This window comes from Rousettus aegyptiacus, unplaced genomic scaffold, assembly GCF_014176215.1.
Source record: "Rousettus aegyptiacus isolate mRouAeg1 unplaced genomic scaffold, mRouAeg1.p scaffold_m13_p_16, whole genome shotgun sequence".
Lineage (NCBI taxonomy): Eukaryota > Metazoa > Chordata > Mammalia > Chiroptera > Pteropodidae > Rousettus > Rousettus aegyptiacus.
The window spans coordinates 36,358,817-36,386,367 of record NW_023416291.1 but is presented as its reverse complement, the minus strand read 5'-3'; the positions used below and the strand labels follow the sequence as shown (position 1 = coordinate 36,386,367).

The window sequence follows — 27,551 nt, the reverse complement described above, 5'->3', positions numbered from 1 at the left end:
CAAGCCCAGGCTCTTTCATCTCGGCTACACATCTTCCCTCTTGCTGTCAGTCAGGCACTTGGGGGCGTGGCCTTGAAAAACTGTCCAATCAGGGCGCCGCCGGGGAAGGAGGGTAGGGCGGCTGGCGCGCAGTATGAAGCGGGTGTACCAAGCTGCAGAGTCGCTGATCTCCGCTTGTTGCCTGCTCTTCACGTACCTGATGGGGCTGCAGCAGCGTCTGTCGCGTTGTGATCTGTATTGGTAGTAAGACTCATAGGCATGACTCAGGGAGACCCAGGAAACCTAGAAATGGTGAGTGTGGTGCTGGATACGGAGACTGTGACGAGGGGCTAGTTGGAACCAGTCAGAACCAGCTCTACCGGGACCGGCTTCCCCGTGGTCCAGTCCGCAGGGGGCGCTGCTCAGACTTAGTTTCCCTGGCTCGCAGCATTGGGGCTGGGCTGGCAGCCGGGACCCCAGGTGTCCTATCCGTCACTGCGTCCAAAGCATAGCTCTGCGCCTGCCCCCCTGGATCGGTACTAGTAATTGCCATTTCTTTTTCCTGAAAGGAATAGGTATTTGTGGGGTTTTTTTTTTTTAGTAAAAGTACCTTACAGTTTTCTTCCTTTCCACATATATGATGCTTTTAAGTGATTTTGCTGGGCTGTTCAAACACTGGGTTTGTGTCATTTACAGTCAGTAGTGGTTCAGGGAAACTCCAGTGGGGAGCAGAGGTCTGTGGTCAGTGACCCAAGCTAAAGCTCCCTGACCTGCAAAGGGAAGTTCTTGAGGGCCCAGTGGTTCTCCCTGGGGAGCCCCCCCCCCTTCAGGTGACCTACCTGCACACACTAAACGTGGAGGAGCCGTGAGAGAAGCTACAGCCCTGGAAAGCTCGGGGTGCATGTGCACATGGGGGTGAGGTGGTTTCCTTCAGCCTAGACAGTTTTGACGTTTTGTTTGAGTTTTGCATCCACAGTATAGGTGCACTCAGAGTGTAATTTGTGAACATTGAGAAAGCCTGTGAAAGTTAGGAGTTTCGTCTCATGGACAAAGGGTTTATGAATTGGGGAGTTCATTTGGGTCAGAACTTAACCTGAATTAGGCTGAGAGGTTCCTCACTTGTGAGAATGGAAGCCTGAGGGAGGAGAGGGGAGAGTTCACTCCTAGGGCTGCTAGGGTGTCCCACCTTCCTTCCCCAGGTACTGACCCACTCAGGGGTTCTGTCTCAACTGGAGGTGACTAGACCCCAACTTTGTGGTTATATTCAACTTTCTGAATATGGATTTTCCTTCTGTCAACTAAAAAAATCTGAATCTTTGAAAATATTAGGAAGATCTTTTTGGGGAGCCTATTCAATGACCGTAGTCCAAGAGTGGAGCTTCAAGAAGCCTTGAAACACTGCTCCAACTTTGGAAAAGTGGAGACACTTATATAGGCAGAGGAGTAAGTGAAAGTACACCTGGTGCCTTAGAAGTTTCAGTTAGGGTACATAGGGTTCAATGATTACCAGTTTTACTTCAAATGGAAGGAACGCATAGGAAGAAGAGGTTGGGTTGGGATATCCCCTGGCATCAGGGAGTCTGGAATAGGGCCTGGAAATAATGAAGTGCTTGTAGGTAAAGTTTCATCATGATATAGAAAGAACTAGGACTGTTTTCTATCTTTGATCTTTAGTGTTAAAACTGTGTAGGTCGTATATGTGACCATCCCCCAGGGTTTGTGCTTTAGTAAGAAATTTTAGGAAAGTTCATTGTTTTCTCTTGGTTACTAATTAAGTCAGAGAAGCTGAAGCACCATTTCTTCTGTCACTTCTGAACTGTAGGGAAGCAGGCTGTGTTCTTATTTTAGCCACACTTAAATAATTAGGTTTGGTCACTTCTTGATCATCCTGTTAGTGCTTCTTTGTATGAAAGCAAGCCATGCAAATGCATATTTTTCTTACCCATGTTTTCTGTTGTAGTGATGATCAGGGTCCACTATTTGATGTTTGACTGGTGACAACTTGACCCCTGTCCCTCCCTTTCCCCCTGGTGCTTCTTATCTGTCAGGCTGATGAGGACCTGGAGGCCCCTCACTGAGCTGCTGCTTGCGGGGGGGGGGGGGGGGGGGGGGGGGGGGGGGGGCTCCTGACAGCTGTGCTGCCCCGTGCTGTGTTGTGGACTCACCAAGCCTGGGGCCTGTATACTCAGGACTCCTAGAAGCCAGTTTAGTCATTCCTTGTCTCCAACGAGCAGCAGTGTGGTATTACAGAGGTCTTGTGGTCTTACCTGTTGCATCCTAATATGCTACTTGTTTTGAAAATACCCATCATGTGACATACAGGGGAAGGACAAAGTGGGATGCAACTTGTCCTTTTAGTTAGCAAGAGATTTGAAATTTTTCATTCTGTATCATTTATATTTTTGTAACTGTTAGTGTTTAAAGGAATTACATCTTAGAATGGTTTCATATGTACAAAGTTGAAATTAAGGAAAGATTAGAGGATAGAAAAACATGGTACATATAAATTTCTGTTTATTTTAAATAAATCTGGAAGATAGACAAGTCCAAGATAGACAAGTAAGAAGACTCACTGCCCACATATCCTGGCCCCTGAGCTTTGTTAGTCCAGCCATCCCCAAAGACAGTTTTTATCATTTTTTGAGCCTTCTCTTAGTGTTTTTTTAAAATAACAACAAGTCCTTGGAATGCCTGGTATTTTTTACTTATATTTGTCCTTGTTATAAGCTGTCGGACTCCATCATTTTGTTATTTGCTGCAGCTTAAGCACCCTCCCCCTTCCCTGCGTGCACCCTGGACAGGCTTAGGAGAAAGTTGGGATGCCTTCCTCTGCACTGTCTTCATATTCCAACTGCACACACTGCCCTGTCTTTGAGCAGAAATCTGGCCCTGACCTGCCCCTGACAAGGATTCTCTGCGTTAACGACTTTACTCAGGCTCCCGAACCTTCTCCCAGGCTTTGTGAAATCCAGTTTCAACAGGTGCCCTGGAGTCACATGAACCAGAACCCCCTTCTGTCTTATCCTTTCCATATCTGGTCAGTTCCATCTCCTGCACCATCAGGTGACATCTAAGCATCTTACCCTGTCTGCAGTAGGAATCCTATCGTTTGGTTTAGCAGGAAACCCTAACCCTGATTTTCCCTCAGCGTTTTTCTATCCATGATGCCCACCCTGCTCTCTGGTTGTGATCCCCACTTGCCTTTGCTGTGCTGGGAGTGGGGCCCCATCCCATTTCTCCCTTCCTTGAAGTTCCACCACAGTGGTTTCTGTATCTCTCGGAGTGGTTCTGAATAAAATCTGCCTTTCCATCTTTCAAAAATGTCATTGAATAATAAAATCACAGGCTATTCTTTTTTTTTGAATAATAAAATCGCAGGCTATTCTTTTTTTTGTTTACTCTCAAGCCACTTCAGAGCTTCTTGAGAGGCCAGCTCTATGACCCCAGATGTCTCAATCACATGAGTCATAACCTTTTCTTATACTAGGTATGTGTATGTTAGGTGGGGGTAGAAGGGAGACCCTGTGCAAGAGGTGGGTACATCTGTGGGTCACCCCTGAAAGAGCAGTTGTTTAAGAGAAAGTGAGAAAGAAGATGGGGAAAGGCAGCCAGCAGGTGGCGGGCTGAGTCCACACCCTAACACCACAGGATTCCCCAGGTTCCTTACGCACATCTGCTGCTGCTGCTGCCCCTGCCAACTACTGCAACACAGATCCTAACCCTCGGGGTCAAGGGGACAGCACCCATGGCCTCACTGTGGCACAGCAAATTGAAACCTGACTTCCTCTTAGGTCCTTAAACTCTATGAAGCAACTAGTTGTCGTGGGGAGGCTCCTAATCCTGATGGCACTGATTGGAGGCTCTTGAGCCAAAAATACTTATAAAGACCAGGGTAGGTATGTAAGTTTCACTTAACTATGAGAATTATAATTTTACTTAAATTCCTTTCAGTCATAGCACCCATTATTCTAAAGTATCACATAGTGAGCAGGGAAGGTCTAAACCAATAATTCATAAACTAAACTAATATTAACTCTTTTGCACTTCCAAATTTGCTTCACGAAAAGGGACCCAGAGAACTTAACCCCTAGTTAAATTACTTAGTATGGCCTGGAATGAAGTAAACAGGACCTGGAAGGGTTGAAAACTATTATCAGAAACTTTATAGGAAGAAGTGATTATCTCCAGTGCTTCTCTAATATTCCAAATTGTCCTGATCTTCAGCCTGGAAAGAATGGATGACACCCCACAGTGGATGAGCACAACCTGGAGGCTGTGGTCACACCAAATAAGCCTCTGTTCCCAGTCCCCAGCATTATGGAAATTACTGACCTTATCCACTCAGCAACTGGTAAATATCCTGCCATCACAGATTTGACTGTTTATTCTACTTGGCGCCTATTTCAACAGCTTCTCAGCTGCAGCTGGCCTTCATCTGTGAAGGAACATGATGTACCTTTACCTGGTTCCCCTTAGGGAACCCCAGCACCACTGCCATCGCACACAGTCTGCAGGCAGAATCTGAACTGCAGCCACCTTTCTCCAGGAGCACAAGTATGTCATGATACTAATGGCATTCTCCTCCAAGGACATTCGTGTGACATTCGTTCAGATCATACAAACATTGAACAAAAGGAGCTTCAAAAGCATATGGGCCATTGACTCATACATAATGTGAGGCCCTGACATCTTGGTTCAATTCCTGAAAATTGTTTGGTAAAGAAAGGCTGCTCCCTCCCTGACGCTGTGAAGAAATAGTGATTGTCCCTCTCAGCACATACATACCTAGGTGATTTTGGTGTTCTGGAGGCATCCTATTTCTTGCTGACAAATCCTACTTGAGCCCATTTGTGCTCTTGCAAACTGGCTCACCTTGAATCAGCATCTCTACCATAGAAGGCTCTAGCCGTGTTCACATTGCCATGCAACAGGCACTCTTGTTAGTGTCCTCGAGCCTCCTTCATGACAGAGGGTTTAGTGACCTCCTCTCCTGCCTCCTGGAGTTACCCGTGAAGGCCTTAAGTTGTTTATAGACTTCTGATGCAAAAAAATTGCCCTCTTCAGCCCCACATTCTATGTTATGAGAACTGTAATTACCACCCATATTGGCCTCTGCTGAAAACAGAGGCTCTCCTGGGCCCTCAGCATGTCACCCTCTACTCCTGCCCATTTTGTCCTAGGTCCTAGAAATAGCATTCACGAGCTCATCACAGCTACCAAGACCTCCCTGAGACATAATGGGGGCAAACCTAAGCCAGTGGCACAGCCAACCTGTGAGAGCATGTACCTTGCCCTCAGTCCCTTGACAGGTGCTGTGTTCTGGAAGGGGTCACTTACCACCATTCAGTATGATGTTAGCTGTGGGCTTGTCGTATATGGCTTTTACTATGCCATACAGTCTTTTATGCCAAATTTGTTGAGAGTTATATCATGAAAACATGTCGAATTTTGTCAGATACTCTTTCTGCATTTATTGAGATAAATATAAGATTTTTGTCCTTCATTTTGTGAATTTAGTGTAATGTATTGATTTGCATATGTTGAACCATCTTGCGTCTCAGGGAAAAATCTTAACTTGATCACGTTGTATAAGCATTTTAATGTGCCGTTAAGTCAGTTCCCTAGTATTTTGTTGTGGGATCATCAGGGATAGTGACCTGTAATTTTTTCTTGTAGTGTCCTTGTCTAGCCTTGTTAGTCATGGTAATGCTAGCCTCATAAAATGAGTTTGGAAGCTGTTCCTCCTCTCCAATTGTTTGCAAGAATTTGAGAAGGATTGTTATTAATTCTTTAAATATTAAATAGAATTCACCAGTGAAGCCCTCTCGTCCTGGGCTTTTCACTATTGTGTGATTTTTGATAACGGATTCAATCTCCTTACTTATTATGAGGCTGTTCAGATAGTCTATTTTCATAATTCAGTCTTGCTAAGGTGTATGTTTATAAGAATTTGTTCAATTCTTCTAGGTTATTGAGTTTGTTAGCATGTAATTGTCTATAGTAGTCTCTTGTGATCTTTTGTATTTCTGTAGTATGTTATAATTACTCCTCGTTTTTAGTAATTTTGAATCTTTTCTTAAACTAGATAAATGTTTGTTAATTTAGTTTATCTTTTAAAAAACAACTCTTATCTTTTTTTAAAAAAAAACAACTCAGTTTCTTTGATCAGTTTTATATTTTTATACATTCTCAGGTTACTAATTAGGGTCCTTTCATTTCAACTTGAGGAACAGTAGTATATCTCTTGTAAGACAGATGTAGTAGTGATGGACTCCTCCGACATTGGTTTGTTCACAGAAGTCTTTCTCTTCATTTCTGAAGGATAGATTTGTTGGTTAAACATTCTTGATTGGCAGCTTCTTTCTTTCTTCAGGTCACATATCATGCCGCTCTCTCATGTCTTGTAGGTTACTGCTGAGAAATGGGGGTTCCCTTGTATGTGATGTGTCATTTTCCAATTACTACTTTCAAAATTCTCTCTTTGTCTTTGATTTTTGATAATTTGATTATAACACATCTTAGTGAAGTCTTTTTTGGGTTCAAACTGTTTAGGGGTCTTTGAGCTTCATGTACATGGATGTCCCTATCTCTCCCAAGATTTGGGAACTTTCTAGCCAGTATTTCTTAAAATTAACTCTTTATCCCTTTCTACTTTCTCCTTCTGAGATTTCACAATGTGTATATTATATCTTTTGACAGTGTCTTATAAATCCAATAAAGTAACTGGAAAATTGCAAACAATCTGTCTTTGAGTTCACAGATTCTTCTGATTCGTCAGGTCAAGCTCTTGAAGTTCATGATTGCATTTTTCATTTCATTCATTGTACCTTGCAGCTTCAGAATTCCTGTTTGGTTCTTTATGATTTCTATCTGTTAAACTTCTTGTTTTGTTCATGTATTGTTTTCTGATTTCGTCGAGTTGACTCTGTTCTATGACACTCCTGAGCTTCCTTAGAACAATTTTTTGTAATTTTTTGTCAGGTAATTTTTAGATTCCATTTCTATAGGGTCACTTCTGGAAATCATTATGTACCCACACTAATGTTTCTCCTTGGTTTTTCATATCTGGGCATTTGAAACAGTCACCTCCTCCAGTCTTTAATGACTGGCATTGAGAGAGAAACACTTCTACCGGTCAGTTCAGATAGAAATTCTGAGGCTTTCCCAGATTTTTTTCTGTGAATGCGCCCACTTCCTGCCTCTCTTTCCCTCCTCTTTAGGGGGAATTCTTAGACTGCACCCCTTCTCTGGATCCCTCAAAGCCAAGCCAGGTCCTGAGAACCTCCCATTCTTCCAAAGGTAGCCTCCTGAAATGCTCAGGTTTATGTGTCTTCTCCCAGTCTACTGAGTTGAACCAGCTGAATGTGTGCTAACAAGACATTGGAGGTTTTCACTCACCATCTGGTGAAGGCCCACGGAACCCGCATGGGTGGGAGGGCATGGGAGTGAGGTTTACAGAGCATTAGGCATGCCTGTGAGCCAACTGGAAACATCTGCAGGCTTCACATCCCAAGCGTCTGAAATGCAAGCCTCCTGGTGGAGTCATGAGTCTTCTTGATGTTGTAATATGTTGTGGGTGTATAAAAAGTGTTCTACAGTCCTGTTAAGGCTGTGACCTTCTGTCAAGGTGTTTCTCTCTCAATGCCAGTCATTAATATTTGATGAAATAGTTAATGATTCTCAACTAAATCCAATTGTTTGATGGCACTGTTCAATTCAACTGTGGCTTTTCTTGTTGTCTTCCTGCTGGTACTTGTAATTATTAATATGGAGACATTTAAATCTCTAGTATAATAGTGGATTCATCTGTTTCTCCTTGCAGTTCTATCCATTTTTCCCTGGTGTGTTTTGCCACTTTATTGTTATACATGTAAACACTAAAATGTGCTATGTCTTATCTCTTTGGATAATCATTGATCCCTTTATCATTCTGTAAAGCCTTTATCCCTGCGTTTTGTCTGAAATTAATATAGATATGCCAGCTATCTTTCAATTTTAACATGGTATGTCTTTCATCCCTAATCTTAATCTGTCTTTATTGTTAACATAGCTTTATTACAGACTACATGTAATTGGGTAGTGGTGTTTTTATCCACTATGATAGTATCTGTCTTTCAGTTGTCGTACTTAGAACATTGACTTTTAAAGTGATTATTGATATAGGTGGAATAATATCCACCATAATTTGGGGGGTTGTCTGTTCTGTTTCCCATTTGTTGTCTACCATTTTTTCTCTGGCTTGTCTGGCTTTGAGCATTTTAGCTGATTCCACTTTTACTTCTGTCTTAGCATATCGGTTGTACTTAATTTATTAGTTTTTTATTGGTTGTCCTTGAATATGAAGTACATAGTCACAGTTCACTCAAGTCCTCTGTGAGTCACCTAGTTGGTGAAGTCCTCACTTCAGATTCATCCCAATTTCTCGGTCCCCTGAGCCTTATAATTTTGCTGTCATTCCCTTATCCACTACACTAGATTTACTGAATATATTGTTGCTAGCATTATTTTGAAGAAAGTGTTATCTGTCAGATTAATAATTTTTACGTGATTTTATTTTCCTTTTATTGATTCCTTCCTAAACATTCTATCTTCATCATTTTCCTTGAATAATTTCCTTAACATTTCTTGCAAATTAGAAATCTAGTTAGGCCATTTTCTCTTTCAATACTTTAAGTATTTTGTTCCACAAAAGGTGCAGCCACTTGGAAAACTGGCAGTTCCTCAAAAATTAAACGTAGAATTACCATATGACCCATCAATTTGTCTTCTAGTAAATTAAAGTATGGATGAATAGATTAACAAAACATGTTTTATCCATATAAAGAAATATTATTCGGCTCTAACAAGGAATGGATATTAGTACATGCTACAACATGGATATCCTTGAAAAAATTATGCTGAATGAGTGAATGAAGTCAATCAGAAAGACCACATATTATATAATTCTATTCACTTGTGAGCTCAAATAAGGTAATCTATAGAGATGGAAAGGAGATTAGGGATTCCTAAAGCTGGGGATTACAAGAGAAATATGGGAATGCTGGGAGTGATAGCAGAAGTGTAGAGGAGTTTGTTTTGGAGGTGATGAAAATGTTCAAAAATTGACTGGGGATGATTACACACCCAGGAATATACTGAAAACCATCGAGTTGTATACTTAAATGGGGTGCACTGTATATATAGTATGTGCATTATATCCCAGAGCTGATGATGTAAATAAATAAATGCATTAAGGATTTCGCAGTTCAGACTTTTAAGAATACGAGAGTTTAATTAACAGTACCATCACTTAGCATAACTTTCTTGGTGTATGCAGTGAGAATGCTTAATCCACTGTCTTAGAAAATTTCAAGTATATAATATAGTATATGTATATCAAATCATCACATTGTAAACTTCAAATATAGATAGTTTTATTTGTCAGTTATACTTCAATAAACCTGGGAGGGAAAGGAATTTTCAGATGCATCCCTAGTTTATATAACGATTTGATGTTTTTTATTCTATCAGTGAAAATGGAAATCAATTGCCTTAGGGATATTATAGTCGTCGACATTTTAAACTTTTTTAGAGGCAGCGGCAAAAATAATCTAAATTAAATTTCCTTCCAGTGTAAAATGGATACCTGAGAATGTAATGAGCACATCTCACCCCCTGGGGTTAGACTGAGAAGAGTCCCTGAGCCCAGGCTGGGGCTGTCCGGTTCCACCTTCCCACTACAGCCAAGTGCTCTGGACTCTTTTCTCTTAAAGACCAAATGAGAGGGAGTGGAGCAGTAATGGGTGGAAGGCTCAAGGCTGGGAAGCATCAAAGTTTGAAACGGAGTCAGACTCATTATTACAGATAGTGAAGTCACATTACGTAACTGTGTTTCTAACCAAGGATCGTAGTTTCATGAGTGGCCTGACAGCCTTTCACCAAGCCCTTGATCTGTAGAGGATGTAAGACCTTCCATTGTGACCTGGCTTGGGCCACCCTCACGCTCTACACTTCCTGCTCCACTTGGAACTTCAGTCAGGACTTCCCTGTGCTCATCTGTGCCCACATGTTCACAAAGAAGCTGGAGATTACATTAGAGTAAGCTCCAGACCAGGAAAAAGTTTGGCTTAAAGTTACATGTGCGGGGAAGAGACTGGCGCCTCCCAGAGGCGGAAGGTTTTCAGCTGAGTCTGCGTGCTTCGGCTTGGTATAAACAGACAAGAGCGTGTGCATGGATTTCTGTCCAATCAGGGGCGCTGCTGGGGCAGGAGGGTGGGACGACGCTCTTGCTTAGCTGGAGTGCGTGTCCCAACTTCAGCCACGTTTGTGATAGCAGTGGTTGTGGTAGATGCAGGAAGGACTCAGGGATACTGAGGGAACCTAGAAATGGTGAGCGTGCGGGCCAGTGCAGCGGCAGGGACAAGGGGTTGGTCGGAAACGTCTGGGAAAGGCTGTGGCAGGACCTGGTCCCCTCGAGATCAAGTCCGGAGTCTGTGGACTTGAGACTGTGGGGCTGGAGGCGGGGGCGGCTAGAACCTCGGTCCCCTCTGGCTCACAGTGTGGTGGCCGCTGGGCCTGTGCGACAGGGAGCCTCTCTGGGCAGCTCTGCGCTGGTCGGCCTGCGTCTCCCCAGATGGTGTAGTGACCACGAAGAGGGTCATCGGGGACAATTGTGACTTGGAGAAAACATATCCACTAAATATTCCTATTGATTAATTTAACTTTTCTACACAGAAAATCACTCGAAGATTTAATCCTTTAAACATTAATGGGTATAAAACTGCAGACCATTAAACATATGGTTCTTTTGGGACGCTTTCCCGGGTGATTTCTGCTGTTGGCACGGTCCCTCCCTGGGTTTGTCACTTGAAAACATTTATCGACTTATTTACGTCTCAGTTCTTCTCCTTGTTTTAAATAAATAGTGTATTGGAAGGTTAATTAAATTTCTAAGAAAGGAAACTAACTTAAGAAGACGCCCTGCTCTTATATGCGGCCCCACTCCTGTGCTCTGACTCCATTCACCCTTAAATAACTAGATTTGATCACTTCTTGATCATCATCTTAGTGTTTCTTTATATAAAACAAGCCATATAAATGCAGAGTTTTCTTACTCATATTACTGTTGTTGTGAGTGGTCAGGCTTCACATTTTTGCTGTTTGTTTACTGAAAACTGAAGCCTCACCCTCGATTTCCCCCTAGTGCTTCTTATCTGTCAGGCCAATGAGGTCCTGGAAGCGGGCCCCGGCCCTTGTACCCCTTCCACCCCGGCGACGCCCCACTGAGCTGCTGCTGGACAGGGATCCCTCCTGTGGGCTGTGCTGCCCTGTGCTGTGTCCTGGACCCACCGTGCATACCAAAAACTATAAGTTGGCAGTTTTCATTGATCATTCATTTTCCTTTGGAAGCAAGAGTATGGGAGTGGGGTTCTTACAGTGGTTTAGGGTCAATGTCTTGGGTAGAACCTCTCTATGTTTAGAGTGAAGCTTTGACTGGGGCTGAGTTCTTGATATTAGTGTGGGTAGTTTGATTATAGGATGATTATTGCCTGTGAATGGAGTGAGTCCATGAAATGATCGATCGAAGACTTAAAGAGCAGGCTTTTTATTTTCTGTTTTTAAAAAATGTTTAAAATTTATTTTAAAGTATAGTAGCCATATGATAGTATATGAATTTCAGGTATGTAACAGTGATTTGACTTTTATATACTTTCCAAAGTGATCACCAAAATAAGTGAGTAACCATCTGTCACCATTCAGTTATTACTATATTATTGACTATTTTCCTTATGCTGTACATTACATCTCTATGACTTATTTATTATATAATTCTAAGTCTGTACCTTTTATTCCTCTCCACCTTTATACTCATTCCTTTGCTTCCTCCTTTTCTCTGGCAACCATCAGTTCATTCTCTGTATCTGTGAGTCTGTTTCAGTTTTGTTTTGTTTGTTGATTGGCTTTATTATGTTAGATTCTACACATAAGTGAACTTATACCATATTTGTCTTTGACTTATTTCACTTAGCAAAACACTTTCTAGGTCTATCCTTGCCTTATGGTCACAATACTTATCCTCCTAAAATATACCTTGCTGAGCAGAAAATCTACACAATGATTATAAATTAAAATTAAACTAAATTAAAAATCTGGGACACTTACAGATGGGCTGTGCAGAATGGGTCTCATGATTTTTACTCCTTAGTAAAATTAGATGATATAACCCAGTGTGAATTAAATAGGACCCTCAAGGATTGAAAACTGGTGTACGAAACCTTTTATGAACATGTGATTATCCCCAGGTTCTCCTGTAAACAGCTGAATTTGTCCCGTTCTTAAACCCAGAAAGCATAAATAGCACCTCACAGTGGACGACCGCAGCGTTGAGGCTGTGGTCACATCAAATAAGCCCCTGTGCCCAGTTGTCAGTATTATGGAAATTACCAATTCCATCCACTCAGCAACTGGTACACATTCTGCTATCACAAATTTAGCTAAGTCTGCTCTGTTTCATCAACAGCCTTTGAGCTGTCATTGACCTTCACCTCTGAAGGGACATGAGATACCCTCCTGGTTCCCCTCAGGGAACCTCAGCACCACTGCCACTGCACACAGTCTTACACAGGCAGGATCTGAACGGCATTTATTGTGCTCCGGGAGCACAGGTGTGACACAACAATGACATAGCTTGCAAACTCCCCTACCTTGCCATGGACACCCCTACCACAGAAGGCTCTGGACTGTTTAAATTGCCAAACAACAGGCACACCTGGTAGTGTCCTCAGAGACCCCTTCACTATGAGGCTTTAGAGACCCACCTCTTCTACTGCCTGCAATTACTCAATGGCCTTATGTGGTAATTTCTCTCTCACTCGTTTGTTAGTTATTTTGACTAGATGTTTATCAATTTTATTAATCTTGTCAAAGATTTTATCGTTTTAATTTTTTTCATTAATTACACACAGTGACATTGATTTCTTTTCTAATTTTTATTTTTTTGTTTTGCTCACCTTGGGTTTGTCTTTTTATTGTCTTTTCCTAAGGCAGATGCTTATATTTGATCATAGATCTTTCTTTTTCCCAGTGTGTTTGTTCGATGGTGTGAATTTCCTTTTGGGCGTTACCTTTGCTGCCTCCCACACTTTTTATTAGTTGTATTTTTGTTTCATGTAATTTAAAATATATTTTTTTAAATTTCTCTTGAGAGTTATTCTTTGATTCCATGTGTTATTTAAAAATGTGTTGTTGAATGTTCACTTATTTGGGATTTTTCCAACTATCCTGTTAGATTTCTAGGTTAATGCCTATGTGTGTGAGGGCATATTTTATGTGATTTCTTTTCTTTCAAATTTGTTAAGGTGCACTTTATGTCCCAGAATATGTTCTTTCTTGGTGAAAGTTCCGCATGAACTTGAGAAGACTGTGAATCCTGTTCTTGTTTCATGAAGTATTTCATAGAAGACAATTAAATCCTGTTGTTTTATGGCTCTGTTGAGATCATCGTTGTTCTTGTGATTTCTTCCAGGTTAGAATTTATAACTCTTGATAAGGGGTATTGAAATCTAACACTATAATAGTGAATTCATCTGTAACTACTTGAATTCTGTCAATTTTTGCCTCATGTATTTTGCTTCTCTGTTGTTATGTACATACACATGAAGGATGCTATGCCCACTCAGCAAATGAAACACTTTATTATTTTAAATTTAAACCCATATTAAACAAACTTTCATCTGTTATATTAATTATAAGAAATACAGAAGATATTCACCTTTTTATTTTCTAATTTACCACTTTCATCTTTTACATTCCTCCAATGAATATTATTTTCCAATGAAGATATATTCATAACAAATTCCCTCTATTTTTGTCACTGAAGTTCCCTAATTTCCTTTATTTTTGAGGGATTATTTTGCTTGACATGAAATTCTAGTAGGAGAATGTTTTTTCTCCTTTCAAAACTTTAAACATTTAACTTCACCCTCCTTTTGCTTGAATGATTTCAGAAAGGAAGTTTGATTTAATTTAAATTTTTGTTTCTATTACTAAGGTGTTTTATCCTCTGGCTTCTTTCAGTATATTTTCTTTGTCTTTGTTATGTGTCTAGTTTGAATAAGATACTTTGTTGTCATAGTCAGTGTAGTGTGAGCTTCCTGGATTGAGAATTTGCTTTCTAACATTAATTTTAGGAAAATCTTAGTTATTGTACTTCACTCATTTTTTTTCCTTCAGATATTCCCATGACATGTATTTAAACCTTCTGTTTAAAGAAGGTTTTGGTAAGATTTCTGGATGTTTGTTTTATACTTTTTGTCTTTGGATGAAACTCCGCTGAACTAGATTTTATTTATTTATTCATTTAAATATTTTTGAGTATAGGCCATGTAAAGAACAGACTATTTGGAGCATTTTTCTAAATGCTGAATTTATTTTCTCTTTGCCAATTTTGGAGACATTGCATCATCTTGTGACCTAAATGCTCTGATAGATCTGAGAACTTCATTTCAGGTTTTTTTGCTTTTTTCTGGTGAGGTCAAGAACGGCAGCTTCTAAGTTTCTTAAATGCCAGACCAGAAACCAGAAGTCTCTGACTCTACTTTTTCATGATTGACAGCTGACAGTTTTTAAGCCTCATCCCTCCCTCTTCTTCTCGAGCCCCACATCTGTACAAGGTGATAGAAAGTCTTGGTGCTCTATTTTCATTTCTGATATAGGAAGAAGAGTGCATGCAAGCTCCTGCCCTTCTGTGTGAACTCTCACCCCAGCCTACCTCCTGACCTAAAGAAAGTCCAAGCACCTTTCCTTGACCTCTTAAGCTGTTTCATACCTACATAAGAGGCCTGCCTTACTCTCCCCAGAGACTCAATTATAGAAGCAATCATCCCTTTCATACCCTGTTGGCCATGTCTTGGGTCATCAGTAGAGGGATCCCATGCTCTGGGTTTGAGCGATCACGCTCTTTTACTCCCCAGTGGAGCTTTAAAATGACAGAAAGGAGGGCAACCTGTAGAGTGGCTGGTCAGGAAATGCTTCCTCTTTTTTGGGAAATGGAAGTGGTCTTCTGCAGGAAAGCACTGCTGACACCTATAGGTATTTTATAATCATGGGGGAATTCACCATCAAACCATTGTGAATGTCAGTGAACTCTCTTGCAATCTGCAGCTTTTTTTTTTTTTTTTTTTTTTAGAGTCAAAAGGAAAGTTTATTAGAAAAGGGATAATACTCTACAGACAGCGTGTGATCTCCTCTCAGAGGCAGAGAGTGAGAGAGACAGTGCAAGAGACATAGAGACAGAGTAAAGGCACTCAGAGGGACTCAGAGGAACAGAGACAATAGAGACAAGGACAGTGAGAGACACAGAGAAAAGGCACTGAGAGAGACCTCAATCTGAAGCTTTTAACCAGTGTCAGCAGGGCTCGGGATCAACTGTTATCATTCTGCTGGAAAGCGCACATCTGGCACATTATTATCTCGTGTGTGTGCCGGTGTGTGCCCCAAACTGGCTGAAAGTGGCTCTAAGACACATGAGCATAGGCATTCTCATGTCTGAGCTGTAAGTTCTGAATAACTTTCTAGGCTATAAAATTGTACAGAGAAAGAAAGGAAGAATCGAGTCTGATAAATATTAGACAAGATAAAACCAGTGCTTTTCCACAAGAATGTTTACATTCAGCCAGCTGCATCTGACTACAGGCATATCTCAGTGATCTTGTTGGTTTGATTTCAGACCACGATAATAAAGTGAAATCTCAATAAAGCAAATCACATGAATATTTTGGTTTTCCAATACATATAAAGTTATGTTTACACTATGCTGTAGTCCGTTAAGTGTGCAATAGCATTATTTCTAGAAGATCAGTGTACATACCTTAATTAAAAATATTTTCTTCCTAAAAATGCTAACCATTATTTGAGCCTTCAATGAGTTGTAATCTTGTTGCTGGTGGAGGGCCTCATCTCAATACTGAGGAAAATACAATATCCGCCAAGTGCAGTAAAGCTGAGCTCAATAAAACGAGGTATGTCTGCACTTCTAAAGGTTTGGAGAATTTTGAGACAGTATGGCAAGCTAGGCTTTGTAAAAAGTGAGATTAATGTCTACATACATGCTGCCTTGAACATGCCAATCTTGTCTGATCTCGGAAGCTAAGCAAGGTCGGGCCTGGTTAGTACTTGCATGGGAGACCACCTAGGAATACTAAGTGCTGAAGGTGTTTAAAAAAAAAAAAGTAAGATTATTACAGGCCTCCTAGACTCTTTGTTTTTGATGTTTGTGAATAGTTTTTGATGTTTGTGAATAGAAGAAAGAGTTTCCAGTTCTTTGCTGTATTTTTACTTATTGAAACCTTAAGTAGATCTGACCCTCTCTTTCCTGGAGTCCTATAAATGGATAAGAAGGAGGAAGATGAAAGTCTTTTTCTTAAAAAGAATTGATGATTTTAAAATAATATTTGTTTCATTTATGTAGCACCTCTATCGTTTTCCAACATTTTCTGAACCTTTCTCTTAGAGAAAAATGAGATGAAATGTGATCACCGTAAAAATGTGTTGATAATTTCCATGTGTTCATAATGATGTTACATTTATAAATAAATACGGATAGTTTCACATAAGTAAGTCATGGAATAAATGTTTGGAGATGACAGAACCATATGTAACCTTCAATAAAAGGAATATAGGTGTCCAGTGCTGTCGGTCCCACGAATCATATATTTGGGATGTTTTAGGAATCTGTGACCTTTGAGGATGTGGCTGTGACCTTCACTCTGGAGGAGTGGGCTTTACTGGATCCTTCACAGAAGAAACTCTACAGAGATGTGATGCAGGAAACCATCAGGAACCTGGCATCAGTGGGTAAGGATGACAAGTTACCTTCACTTGCTCTATTAAAGAACAAATGCTTCTTCAGCAGTGTTCTGATGTATAATGTGGGAGGGGAGGCCATTAGTAAATTGGGCATGGTCACAGCTCATCATAGAACTAGAATCTAATTATTTCACTACAGTTTCTAATACTTTGGAATTATTTTTCTGGGTCTGTATTTTAGGGAAAAAATGGGAAAATCATTACATTGAAGATCAGTACAAAAACCAGGGGAGAAAACAAAGGTGAGTCACACAATAGAAAGAAGTATGTCACGTGAGAAACCTGGTATACTACAACATTTTTTTAAAAAGCAACCAAAACAATTCTTACTTCACTTTGAATCTATTATTTCTCAGACATTTTTCACTAAATTACTTTCTTATATTCAACATAGAGATTTGGTGTTTGCAGACTAGTTCATGTGGAAACAGCTTCAGTAAACCCTGTATATAAAATCACTGCCTTGATAATAGGAAGACTGAAGTTTTCTTCCAGAGTGTTCAGTGTGTTGAATTTTAAACAAATTAGATTAGCCAGAAAAATCTACATTTTTTTGCTAAAAATCATGAAAAATGTAGTTAAAATATTTTTCTAATAAAATCACTAATAAAAAATCCTAATATGCTTCTTGTTTCTTATAGAATTCATAAGATAAAGAGAATCTATGAAGGGAAAAAAGGTAGTCAATGTGGAGAAAACTTTAGCCCTATTCCAAATCTCAATTTGAAGAAGAAAACTCTTCCTGGAGTAAAACCACAGGAACACAGTGTGTGTGGGAAAGTCTTTATACATGATTCATCTCGTGATAGGCACACCAGATGTGACACTGGATGCAAGCCCTCTGAGTATCAGAAAATAGGAAAGAAGCCATATAAATGTAATGTATGTGGGAGAGCCTTCAGTTATTTGCAGTGTTTTAAAAAACATGAACGAAATCACAATATTGAGAAATCCTATAAATGTGAAGAATGTGGAAAATCCTTTATGTGGCTCAAAACCCTTCAAAGACACATGATACGACATCCTATGGATGCTCCTTATAAATGCAAAGTGTGTGGGAAAACCTTTAATTCTTCAACTTCACTTCAAATATGTGAAAGAACCCACACTGGAGAGAAGCCCTATCAATGTAAACATTGTGAAAAAGCCTTTAGATGTTATGAAAGTTTTCAAAGACATGAAAAAAACCATACTGAAGAGAAACCCTATGAATGTAAAAAATGTAGTAAAGCATTCAGGTACCCCAGTTATCTTCAAATGCATGAAAGAACTCACAGTGAAAAGAAACCGTATGAATGTAAGAAATGTGGAAAATCCTTCAGATTTCACAGTTCCTTACAACCTCATGAAAGGACTCACACAGGTGAGAAACCCTATGAATGTAAGGAATGTGGAAAAGCATTCAGATATTACAGTTCCTTACAGACACATGAAAGGACTCACACAGGAGTGAAACCATATGAATGTAAGGACTGCGGGAAAGCCTTCAAATATTTCACTTCCTTACAAATACATGAACACTCTCACACAGAAGAGAAACTTTATGAATGTAAAAAATGTGGTAAAGTATTTACTGCTCCCAATTATCTTCGAAAACATGAAAGAACTCACAGTGAAGAGAAACCTTATGAATGTAAGGAGTGTGGAAAAGCTTTCAGATCTTACAGTTCTTTACAAATGCATGCAAGGACTCACACAGGAGAGAAACCCCATGAATGTAAGCATTGCGGTAAAGCCTTTATTTCTCACAAATACCTTCAAAGACATATGAAAATTCATACTTGAATTTTACCTTATCAGTGTAAGAAATGTGGGATAGCATTCGCTTGCCTTAATTTGCATCAAAGACATAAAAGAACTTACACTAGAGAGAAACCACAGATGAAAACAATATGGGCAAGCCTAGGCAGAACACAGTTCCTTATAATAAATAACCTGAAAGAACTCATACTGGAAAAAAAAAAAAAAACCCTGTGAATGTCTGGTGTGTAGCACAATCTTCATTTCTAACAAAATCCTTTGAAATTACAAGATGAGTGCACATAGCAGAGAAACTATAAATATAAATAATATGGGAACGTCTTCAGTTATCTCTCTTTTAAAGGCATAAAATTATTCACTTGGTTATACCTCTTGAATGTAAATGGGAAATACTTTAATTGTCCCACATCTTTACCTGTAAAATTCCCACCAAAAGAAGAAAAATTTAAATAACATTAGGAGGCTTGATGGCAATCCATGTATAATTTTTCAGAAATTTTTCAACATTAAAGAGTTGATATTAAAATCCTAAATTATGTTTACCAATCTTTCTTTACTTACTATTTAGTGCATCATTGTACCCAGAATTTCTACTGCAGTAGACTCATGAACATCATGGGAGCTGGGGCATCAACCGCTCACACAGTAAAAAATCCACCCATAACTTAAGCTGGTCCTCTACATGCACAGATTCCTAATTTTATACATGGATTTTAATCTGAGTACAATTGGACTTCTACTCAAACTTATGTTTTTCAAGAGTCAACTGTAATTACTTTCAGAAATGTGAGATAATTCTGCAAGTTGTCTTTTAACGATGACACATAATAGGTAATGATTTTTCATTAAATCAGTTAATAATGTTTCTTTACATGTTGAAGCTTGTTAAATCCATGGGTTAATTCAAAGTTATTATGCAATTCTAATATGTAGTTTGGTTTATTTTTAAAGTAATGTTTATATCTTTGTGTTAAGTGGCCATTGAAATATGATAATTTGATATAAGTTGGGATTTCTTTTACAGGCCTCATGACACTTCCTGGATATTCCCAGTCCATTACATACTTTCTTTCTTATTGAATAAGCTCCATTTTTGGGGCGATGTATATAAAAGCTGTTTTTCATTTTCCATTCTTAGATGGTTGGAGTAAATTTCTATATTTGTCGAGTTTATGAAAATAAAGTTTCATGTGAGTTATTTTCATATTTGGCCCTTTGCTTTTTGCTTTTTCTCTTGACTGGCATGTGGCAAATAGACTGATTTAAGAACAGAGACCCATGAAAGGATAAAATATCTAGAGTTGGAGGTATTCCCTTATGGTAACGTTAGGAACTGAATTCCCAGAATTCATTTTTTCTCTGGTTCATATTAGAAATCACCAATAGCCTCACTTGCATGAGATGTGGAAGGCAGAAGTGAAGAAGATAGTCAGATATTGGAGCCACCACCATACAGATGGTGAAAGAGATAATAGGGGCTTTGAGGACACCATCTTCTGGCTGATTTTTTTTGTGGGGGAGGGGTATTCTTAACCCTTCAATTAAATGTATCTTTAAAACTACCAGCAGCTGTTTGATTTTCATTTTCTTAGAGGTGTAGGTTTCCACTGATGTCGCCACAAGATCCACATTAAAGTTCCATTAGAATAATTAATTAAAAATTGAAAAGATAAAACACAGAAAAAGACAGATCCATCAGAATGTAGATTTTCTGTTGGCCCTCTTCTGTCCATCAGGAAACTAATTCAGACTTTCATGTGCGTATTCTCTGATTCCCCTCTTCTCTGAATATTTGTATAAAGTCTAATTTGCATTGGAAACAACTTATGCTATTAATAGTGCTGGCGAGTATGTTTTCCAGATTCACATGACATCTACAATTGTGACATCAAAAAGGAGGACATGGAAATTTGTTTCTCTGCTGCACTGCAGTGGCTGCGTTAACCAGGTCTTTCCATGTGAGAATAAGCACTTTCCTTCTGCAGGAAGGCTGTGTTTCTTGTTATTTGCAGCCGAATGTAATTCCACAATATGCTTTCACTTCATTGGATGTATGTGATTAAAAATATGTGCATTCTTTGGTTAAATTAATATTTCTGTAGTTGTTTCATAGATATTAGCTTTTTAAAGCTGTAGAATATTAACAAATGTTGAAATAATATATTATTAACACATCTCATTATAATTATGGATTTCCAGATGTTTGCAAGTTTTTTATTTAATCATTATACATTATGAAACAATATTATTTGCATACAAGTTCAGGTTTTTTTCAGTCAATTTTTTTTCTAGTTTCAATTTTTTCCTTGAAACTAATTTTTTTATTCTTAATACTAAAAACGTAAATCATGTTTTTTTTCAGTGCCCTCTTGCCAGTGTCCCACATATAGTCAAAAAGAGAGGGGTAATGAATTCTAAAAAGAATGACCACAAATAAAGATGTATGAAGTATGATAGTATTAGGTTGTTCAAAAGGACTTTTTACAGGATTTTGACTTGCGTTAGGTGATTTAAGGAAGCAGGACTTTTTCCTGTGCTGTGAGAAAAGTAAACTTCATTCTATCATTGGTAATCATAATTGTCGTTTTCTGGAAGGCAAAACCAGTGTAGTGGAGCTGAAGATAATTTGTGAGAAGCTCCAGTCAACGATATTAGTAGGAAAAGGGGAATATTGGTCATTGTTATAATTTGGAACTATATCTTTTACCACTTTTTAGAGATATGGGTACAAAATACCCTTATGACTGACTATCTTGGTGCATTATGGTCACTGATTACCTTTGATGAAGGAAGTGTGTAACATTTGTCACTTCAACAGAATAAGACTTGGCTTTCCATTGAGTCCAAGGCCAGCTCCCTGTCCTCTGCAACAGCTTTTGTCTTTTTTGTCTAAACACTGATGTATTTCCTAGTATATTAGACGCCATTTACCATTAAGAACCTCAGTTAAAAATAAAAATTCACTTCGTATACTACATAATATATTTAATGTTTCTTTTAGGTTTCTACTAAAACCTATATGTTTAGGTAAATTGCGAGAGAACATAAACCTAGCAAGGGAGAGACCGCAATCAAGGCTTTCTTTCTCAGAGTCTATACTCTTTTTTCCTCCCAGTCTTATTGAAGTGTAGACAGTTGCTCAGGTTTACATTGTACAATTCAATGAGTTTTTTTCAATTAGTTGGCATAAATAATATATTAGTTTCAATTGTACAGCATAGTGATTAGAGATCTATATAACTCACAAAGTGATCACCCCACTAAACCAAATACCCTTATAGATTTTTTACATTATTGACTATTTTTCTTATGCTACACTTTATATTTCTATGATGATTTTGTGACTATCCATTTGTACTTCTTAATCCCTTTGCCTTTTTCATCATCTTCCCCAACTCCCTCCCATCTAATAGCCCTCATAATATTTTCTGTATGAGTTTGTTTCCATTTTCGTTGTTGTCATTTATTTTATTCCTTAGATTCCACATGTATGTGAAATCATGTGATATCTGTATTTCCCTATCTGACTTAATTCACTCAGCACAATACCCTCTAGGTCCATCAAGGCAATATCTTTTTCCATTTCCTTTTAGTATGTGTGTGTCTTTTAATCTGAAGTGAGTCTCTTGTAGGCAGCATATGTGGGGGTCTTGTTTTCTTATCCATTCAGCTGCTCTATGTTTTGGTTGGAGCACTTAATTCTTTTTCATTTGAGTACTTGTTGATAGGAATGTAGTTATTACCATTCTTTATTACATTTCCTGTACTATTGGCTTGGTGTCGAAGAATTTCTTCAGCTTATTTTTGTCTGAGAAGTTCTTTATCTGTCCTCCAACTCTAAATGATAGTTTTACTGAATAAAGTATTCTTAGTTGTAGATCCTGGGTTTTCAACACTTTGAATATTTTGTGTCAAGCCCTTCTGTCCTGCACAGTTTCTTTTGAGAAATCATCCGCCGGTCTTATGGGTGCTCCCTTGTAGGTAACTAAGTGCTTTTGCTGCTTTTAAGATTCTCTTCTTGTATTTAGCCTTTGACATTTTAATTATGATGTGTCTTGGTGTGGGCCTCTTTGGGTTCCTTTTTTGAGGGGACTCTCTGAGCTTCCTGGAGTTGTGTGTTTATTCCCTTCACCAGGTTAGGGAAGTTTTCTATTATTATTTCTTCAAATATATATTCAGCTTCTTTTATTCCTCTTCAGGTACCCCTATGACATGGATGTTGTTACCCTTAATTTTGTTCCATAGGCTCCTTAAATTATTATATTCTTGGTTACTTTTGCCATTCTGGTTGGGTGTCTTTGGCTTCTCCATCCTCTATATCGGTGTTTCAATTCTCATTTTCCTCCACTCTGTTGATTCCCTCTAATATGCTCTCGATTTCAAATAATGTGTTCTTCATTTATGATTGGTTCCCTTTTATAAAATCCATTTCAATTTTTATGTCTTTTTTATCTTCGTTAATGTTCTCACTGAGTTCATCTACACTTCTCTTAATTTCATTGAGCATCTTTATAACTAGTGTTTTGAACTCTGCATTTGTTAGATTGCTTGATCTCTGTTCTGTTCTTTCATATGGTTTCTGCTTCTTTGTCTTCTCATTTTGGCTGACTTTCTGTGTCTCTTTCTATGTACTAACCAAAGCTCCTAAGTCTCCCAGTCTTATTAAGGTGTCTTTGTGTAGTAGTGTCCAGTGGCACAGTCCTGAGAAGGGTTCAGCTGCAGGCCAAGTTTAGCCCCAGCCCATGCCCCTCCAGGGCCACTTGTTAAGATTCAGCAAGCAATCCACAGATGCTGTGCTTATACTTGCCCCCAAGAAACCACAGCAAAAACCGAGGTTAGCAGCCACCAGTGTGAGTCTTGGTGCTGCTCACTGAGGATACACCTTGATGTGGCTTGGGTGGGGCCATGAGTTGGGGGAAGCAGGGTTTCATGGACTCCTCTGGGCAGAGCAACCTCTGTTATCCAGTTTGATGACATCTCAGCTATGGCAGTGCTTGGTCCGCACGCTGGGAGGGAGAAGGGGTCGATAGAGGAAGAATTGATACCTCTGGCACTTCTGTCTGGGAAAAAGCTTTATTTCTGGCCCTCTCTCCAACAACTCAGTGTCCTCTTGTAAGTTCCTGGTGTCCGCTGAGCAGCTGACGTGGCACTGGTGCTTAGAGTAAGCAAGTCCAGCTCTGAGAAAGTCCACTTGCAGACATAGCTCCTCTAAGAGGCATCTGCAGCTGTTGGTGGCCACTGCTATGGCCTCTGTCCCACTCAGCTGCTCAGAGAGGGCAGCCTCTGTCTTCGCTCTCTCCTACCTCCAGCTGTTGCAAGGTGATTTCTCATTTCTCTCCCTAGTTGTAGGACTTCTGTTCCTCTAGACCCCCATGTGACTTTGCTTGCTGTTTGCTCCGTGTTTCCGTCTCAACTTTGATGTGGTCACAAAGGGGATGAACGAAGTTGTAGGATTTGGATATGAAACATGAGACAAATGTGTTCTTACTGTCCTGGAGTTTATATTTTGTGGACAAAGAGAGATGGTTAACAAATGGTAAAGCTTTGGTTTATAGGATGGAAATAAAAGCTGATGGAATGTAAAGTATAATGTGAGTTGATAGTGAGGCTGGGGTGTGTATATATCTGCTATGATGGTAGGATCCTCAGTGAGTGATGATGTCACTATTGATCACTTGAATTTCTAGCATCTTATATGCTGTGTCAGGAACCGCTTGGGTGCAGAAGTAAATAGAAGACAGCAATGTAGAAAATTCTGCACTTCTGAGATCAACAGGAAAGATTCCCCATAAATGTAGAGATCTAGACATTATTTTATCTTCATTTTTGGAATTGTTAAACATTTTATTTACATAATAAAGTGAAATTATTTATGACATTGGACATTATTATCTGGGACTTGAAACTGTCTCATGATTTGGGTCACAGATATCTATATTGTCTTTGTGTTTAATATCATTTGAGAGGATTTTCCCTTACCTTTGAATTGTTTAAATGATATATTATTTGGCATTTACATTTTGCACGTGTACACACTGAGTGACACAATGTACACACCATTACACCCTGGAGTTCCCCGCATTTGGGAAAACACCTACATCCATCTACACCATTCTGGCCCATCTTGAGTTTATTATCTGAGTAGGGTAGTATCTGTGCAAGGCTACTGTGATTTCCCAGTGGGAACATCATGAAGAGCTCTGGATGCTTAGAGTCAGTCTTCCAAGGAATAATTGAGGTGAGCTGTAGAGAGTGCATTATTTTCAGTAATATCCTAATTTAGTATAAAAGAAATACGAGAAATTTTCGACATCTTGAGTGGCTGGAAGTCTTTTGTGTCCATGATCCATAGACCCTGTATCCATTTTTCTCTTCATAAGTTTTTATTCATATACTTAGACTTCCAGCATGTTACGAACTTATGAGAAACAAAAATAATAGCTATGCGTTTTTATAAAGAATGAAGAAATTGAATTTTTATTTTTTTTAGTGTTAGCTTATACATAAGAGGGGTTTCATTCAAATGTGTACAAGTTTACCTTTGTTTTTTATCTTTTGATGATAGTATACATTTGTATAAACACAGGTAATGTAAAACGTTTTACATGTATATTTAGTATAATATGTATACTGAATTAATTAGTATATATTGTATATACTAAATATAAATATAACACATTTAGCATATTTAGTATAATATATAAAATAATATAAAGTATATTCTTTATGTAAAAATATTAAAATATATTTTTATTTAGAATGTTATTTTATATAAAATAATATACTAAATAGAAATGAATGACACATTGGCTTTTCTATGCTAGGAGAATGTTAAATTCTCCTGAACCTTGATTTTTGTATGTTCAGTTCTTTCCACCACTGTGGGATCCCTGTTAGGAAGAATTAAACAACTGGGGAGGGACATGGCCACAACAGGCCTTTCTTGCAGCCTTGTCTCAATTGAAAAAACTCCCTCTAGAGTGAAGCAAGAATGCTCCTAGAATCTGTTTTTGAGTTTCAGTTAGATTTCTTGGACAGATCTGTGGTTCTGAAACATAAATGTGCATCCCAAATGGGATCTGCCTGGGGATGTCCTCAGTCATGGGTGTCAGCATGATTTCTTCCCATTGCCATCTTCGGACCATTTTCAGCTCTTTGTTTCCTAACTCAAGCCTACTCTCTGCCTGCTTTCTTGGAAACTTCTTTAGATGGGTCTTTGCCATCAAAAGCATTATAATGATACAAATTCCCATAGTTCCTAAGAGGCATGTCTTTGCTAACACAGATATTACCTTTGCTATTATTTACTTCCTCTGTGAAGACTTCCCTTAATTCCCACTCTCTATGAGCCAGTTATAATGAATTCGTTGGTTTCCTCAATGTGCAGACTTGCTAATGGTTCCATTTATTTACACATTGTCTGAAATTTCTGTTTGACTCCAACAGTCATCCTCATCCCCTTTTCCATTTTAAATCAAACAGCAACTGAATTTGTTGCTTCCTTTGTATATTATAGGAATACTTGGGGTTAGGCCTGGGGTGCCAGGCCTCTTCACAGTTTCCAGGGATGAATCCATCAGTCTAAGACCAACATGTGTTTCTCTCTCCTAGCCTCTCTTCTGGCCAGAGATCATTTTAACATAAGTCTGTGACCATTTGAGCCAGAGAGACAATCTCGCAAGGAGACAAGACAGGAACTGCCCTCTATTCCTACTGTTAATTGATGCTTTGGGAGGTGTGATACTCTAAATCTTTTAGGAGAACTCAGGGACAAAAGCTAACTCAGAACACCAGAGCAGAAAGAGAACAGAAACTGTTCTTTGTGATGTCCTCAAGCTACTGAATTAATTCTGGACTGATTCCACCTCCAGTCTTTTTATAAAAGTTGACAATTTTTACATTATTTAAGCCACTTTTAGATGGATCTTTGCCCTCAAAAGCATTATAATGATATAAATTCCCATACTCCTAAAAGACATGTCTTTGCTAATACAGACATTACCTTTGCTATTATTCACTTTTTCTGTAAAGACTTTCCTTAATTCCCACCCTCTTAGACTTTACTGTCTCTATTCATATCTTCTGCCCATTTTTAAATCAGAATTTTTATTTGCTATTAAGTTGTACAAATTCTTTATATATTTTAGATATTAACTATAATTCAGATATATCTTTGCAAATATTTCCTCTCATTCTGTAGGTTACATTTTTATTTCGTTGATGGTTTTCTTTTCTATGAAGAAGCTTTTAGTTTGAGGAGATCCCACTCATTTATTTTTGCTGTTGTCGCCTTTGCTTTTGATGTCAGGTTCAGAAAGTCATCACCATGACCTATGTCAGGGACCTTATGGCCTATGATTTCTTCTAGGAGTTAAATGGTTTCAGGTCTTACATTCAAGTCTTTAATCCTTTTTGAGCTTATTTTTGTGGATGGTGTAAGATAGTGATCCGGTTTCATTCTTTTGCATGTGTCTGTCCAGTTTTCCTAACATCATTTATTAGAATAGGCTGTCTTTTGCCCATTGTATAATCTAGGCTCTTTAGTCATAAATTAATTAGCCATGCATGTATGGGTTTGTTTCTGGGCTCTCTATTTTGTCTCATTGATCTGTGTGTCTGTTCTAATCCAATACCATATCCTTTTTAATTACTATAACTTTGTAATGTAGTTTGAAATCAGGGAGTGTGATGCATTCCCCTTCACTCTTTTTTTGTCAAAGTTGCTTTGATGTTTTGTGTGGTTCCATAAAAATATTGGGATTATTTGTTCTATTTATGTGAATAATTTCATTGGAATATTGATAGAGATTGCACTGAATCTGTAGATTGCTTTTGGGCGGTATGAAGATTTTAACAATATCGATTCTTCTAGTTCATGAGCCCTGAATACCTGCCCATTTCTTTGCATCTTCTTAATTTTTTTTTATCAATGCCTTGTAGTTTTCAGGATACAGTTCATCTCTTTG

The 27,551-nt window shown here is 38.7% G+C and overlaps 1 protein-coding gene across 1 annotated transcript; it reads left to right on the top strand.

The window, feature by feature from the left end:
• Positions 1–209: 209 nt before the first annotated feature.
• On the top strand, positions 210–19,217 carry LOC107509502 (zinc finger protein 14-like). Its single transcript, XM_016142074.2, has 4 exons — positions 210–291; positions 16,686–16,812; positions 17,006–17,066; positions 17,466–19,217. Exons 1-4 carry the CDS (start codon positions 259–261, stop codon positions 18,607–18,609), a joined length of 1,365 nt encoding a protein of 454 aa, XP_015997560.2. The 5' UTR covers positions 210–258; the 3' UTR covers positions 18,610–19,217.
• Positions 19,218–27,551: the final 8,334 nt, after the last annotated feature.

Excerpts from the sequence above, each read along its gene's own strand:
- LOC107509502 (XM_016142074.2), top strand. The coding sequence starts at position 259 with ATGACTCAGGGAGACCCAGGAAACCTAGAAATG. Across the intron at positions 292-16,685 it reads ACCCAGGAAACCTAGAAATG|GAATCTGTGACCTTTGAGGA; the intron begins GTGAGTGTGGTG and ends GGGATGTTTTAG. Across the intron at positions 16,813-17,005 it reads CAGGAACCTGGCATCAGTGG|GGAAAAAATGGGAAAATCAT; the intron begins GTAAGGATGACA and ends TCTGTATTTTAG.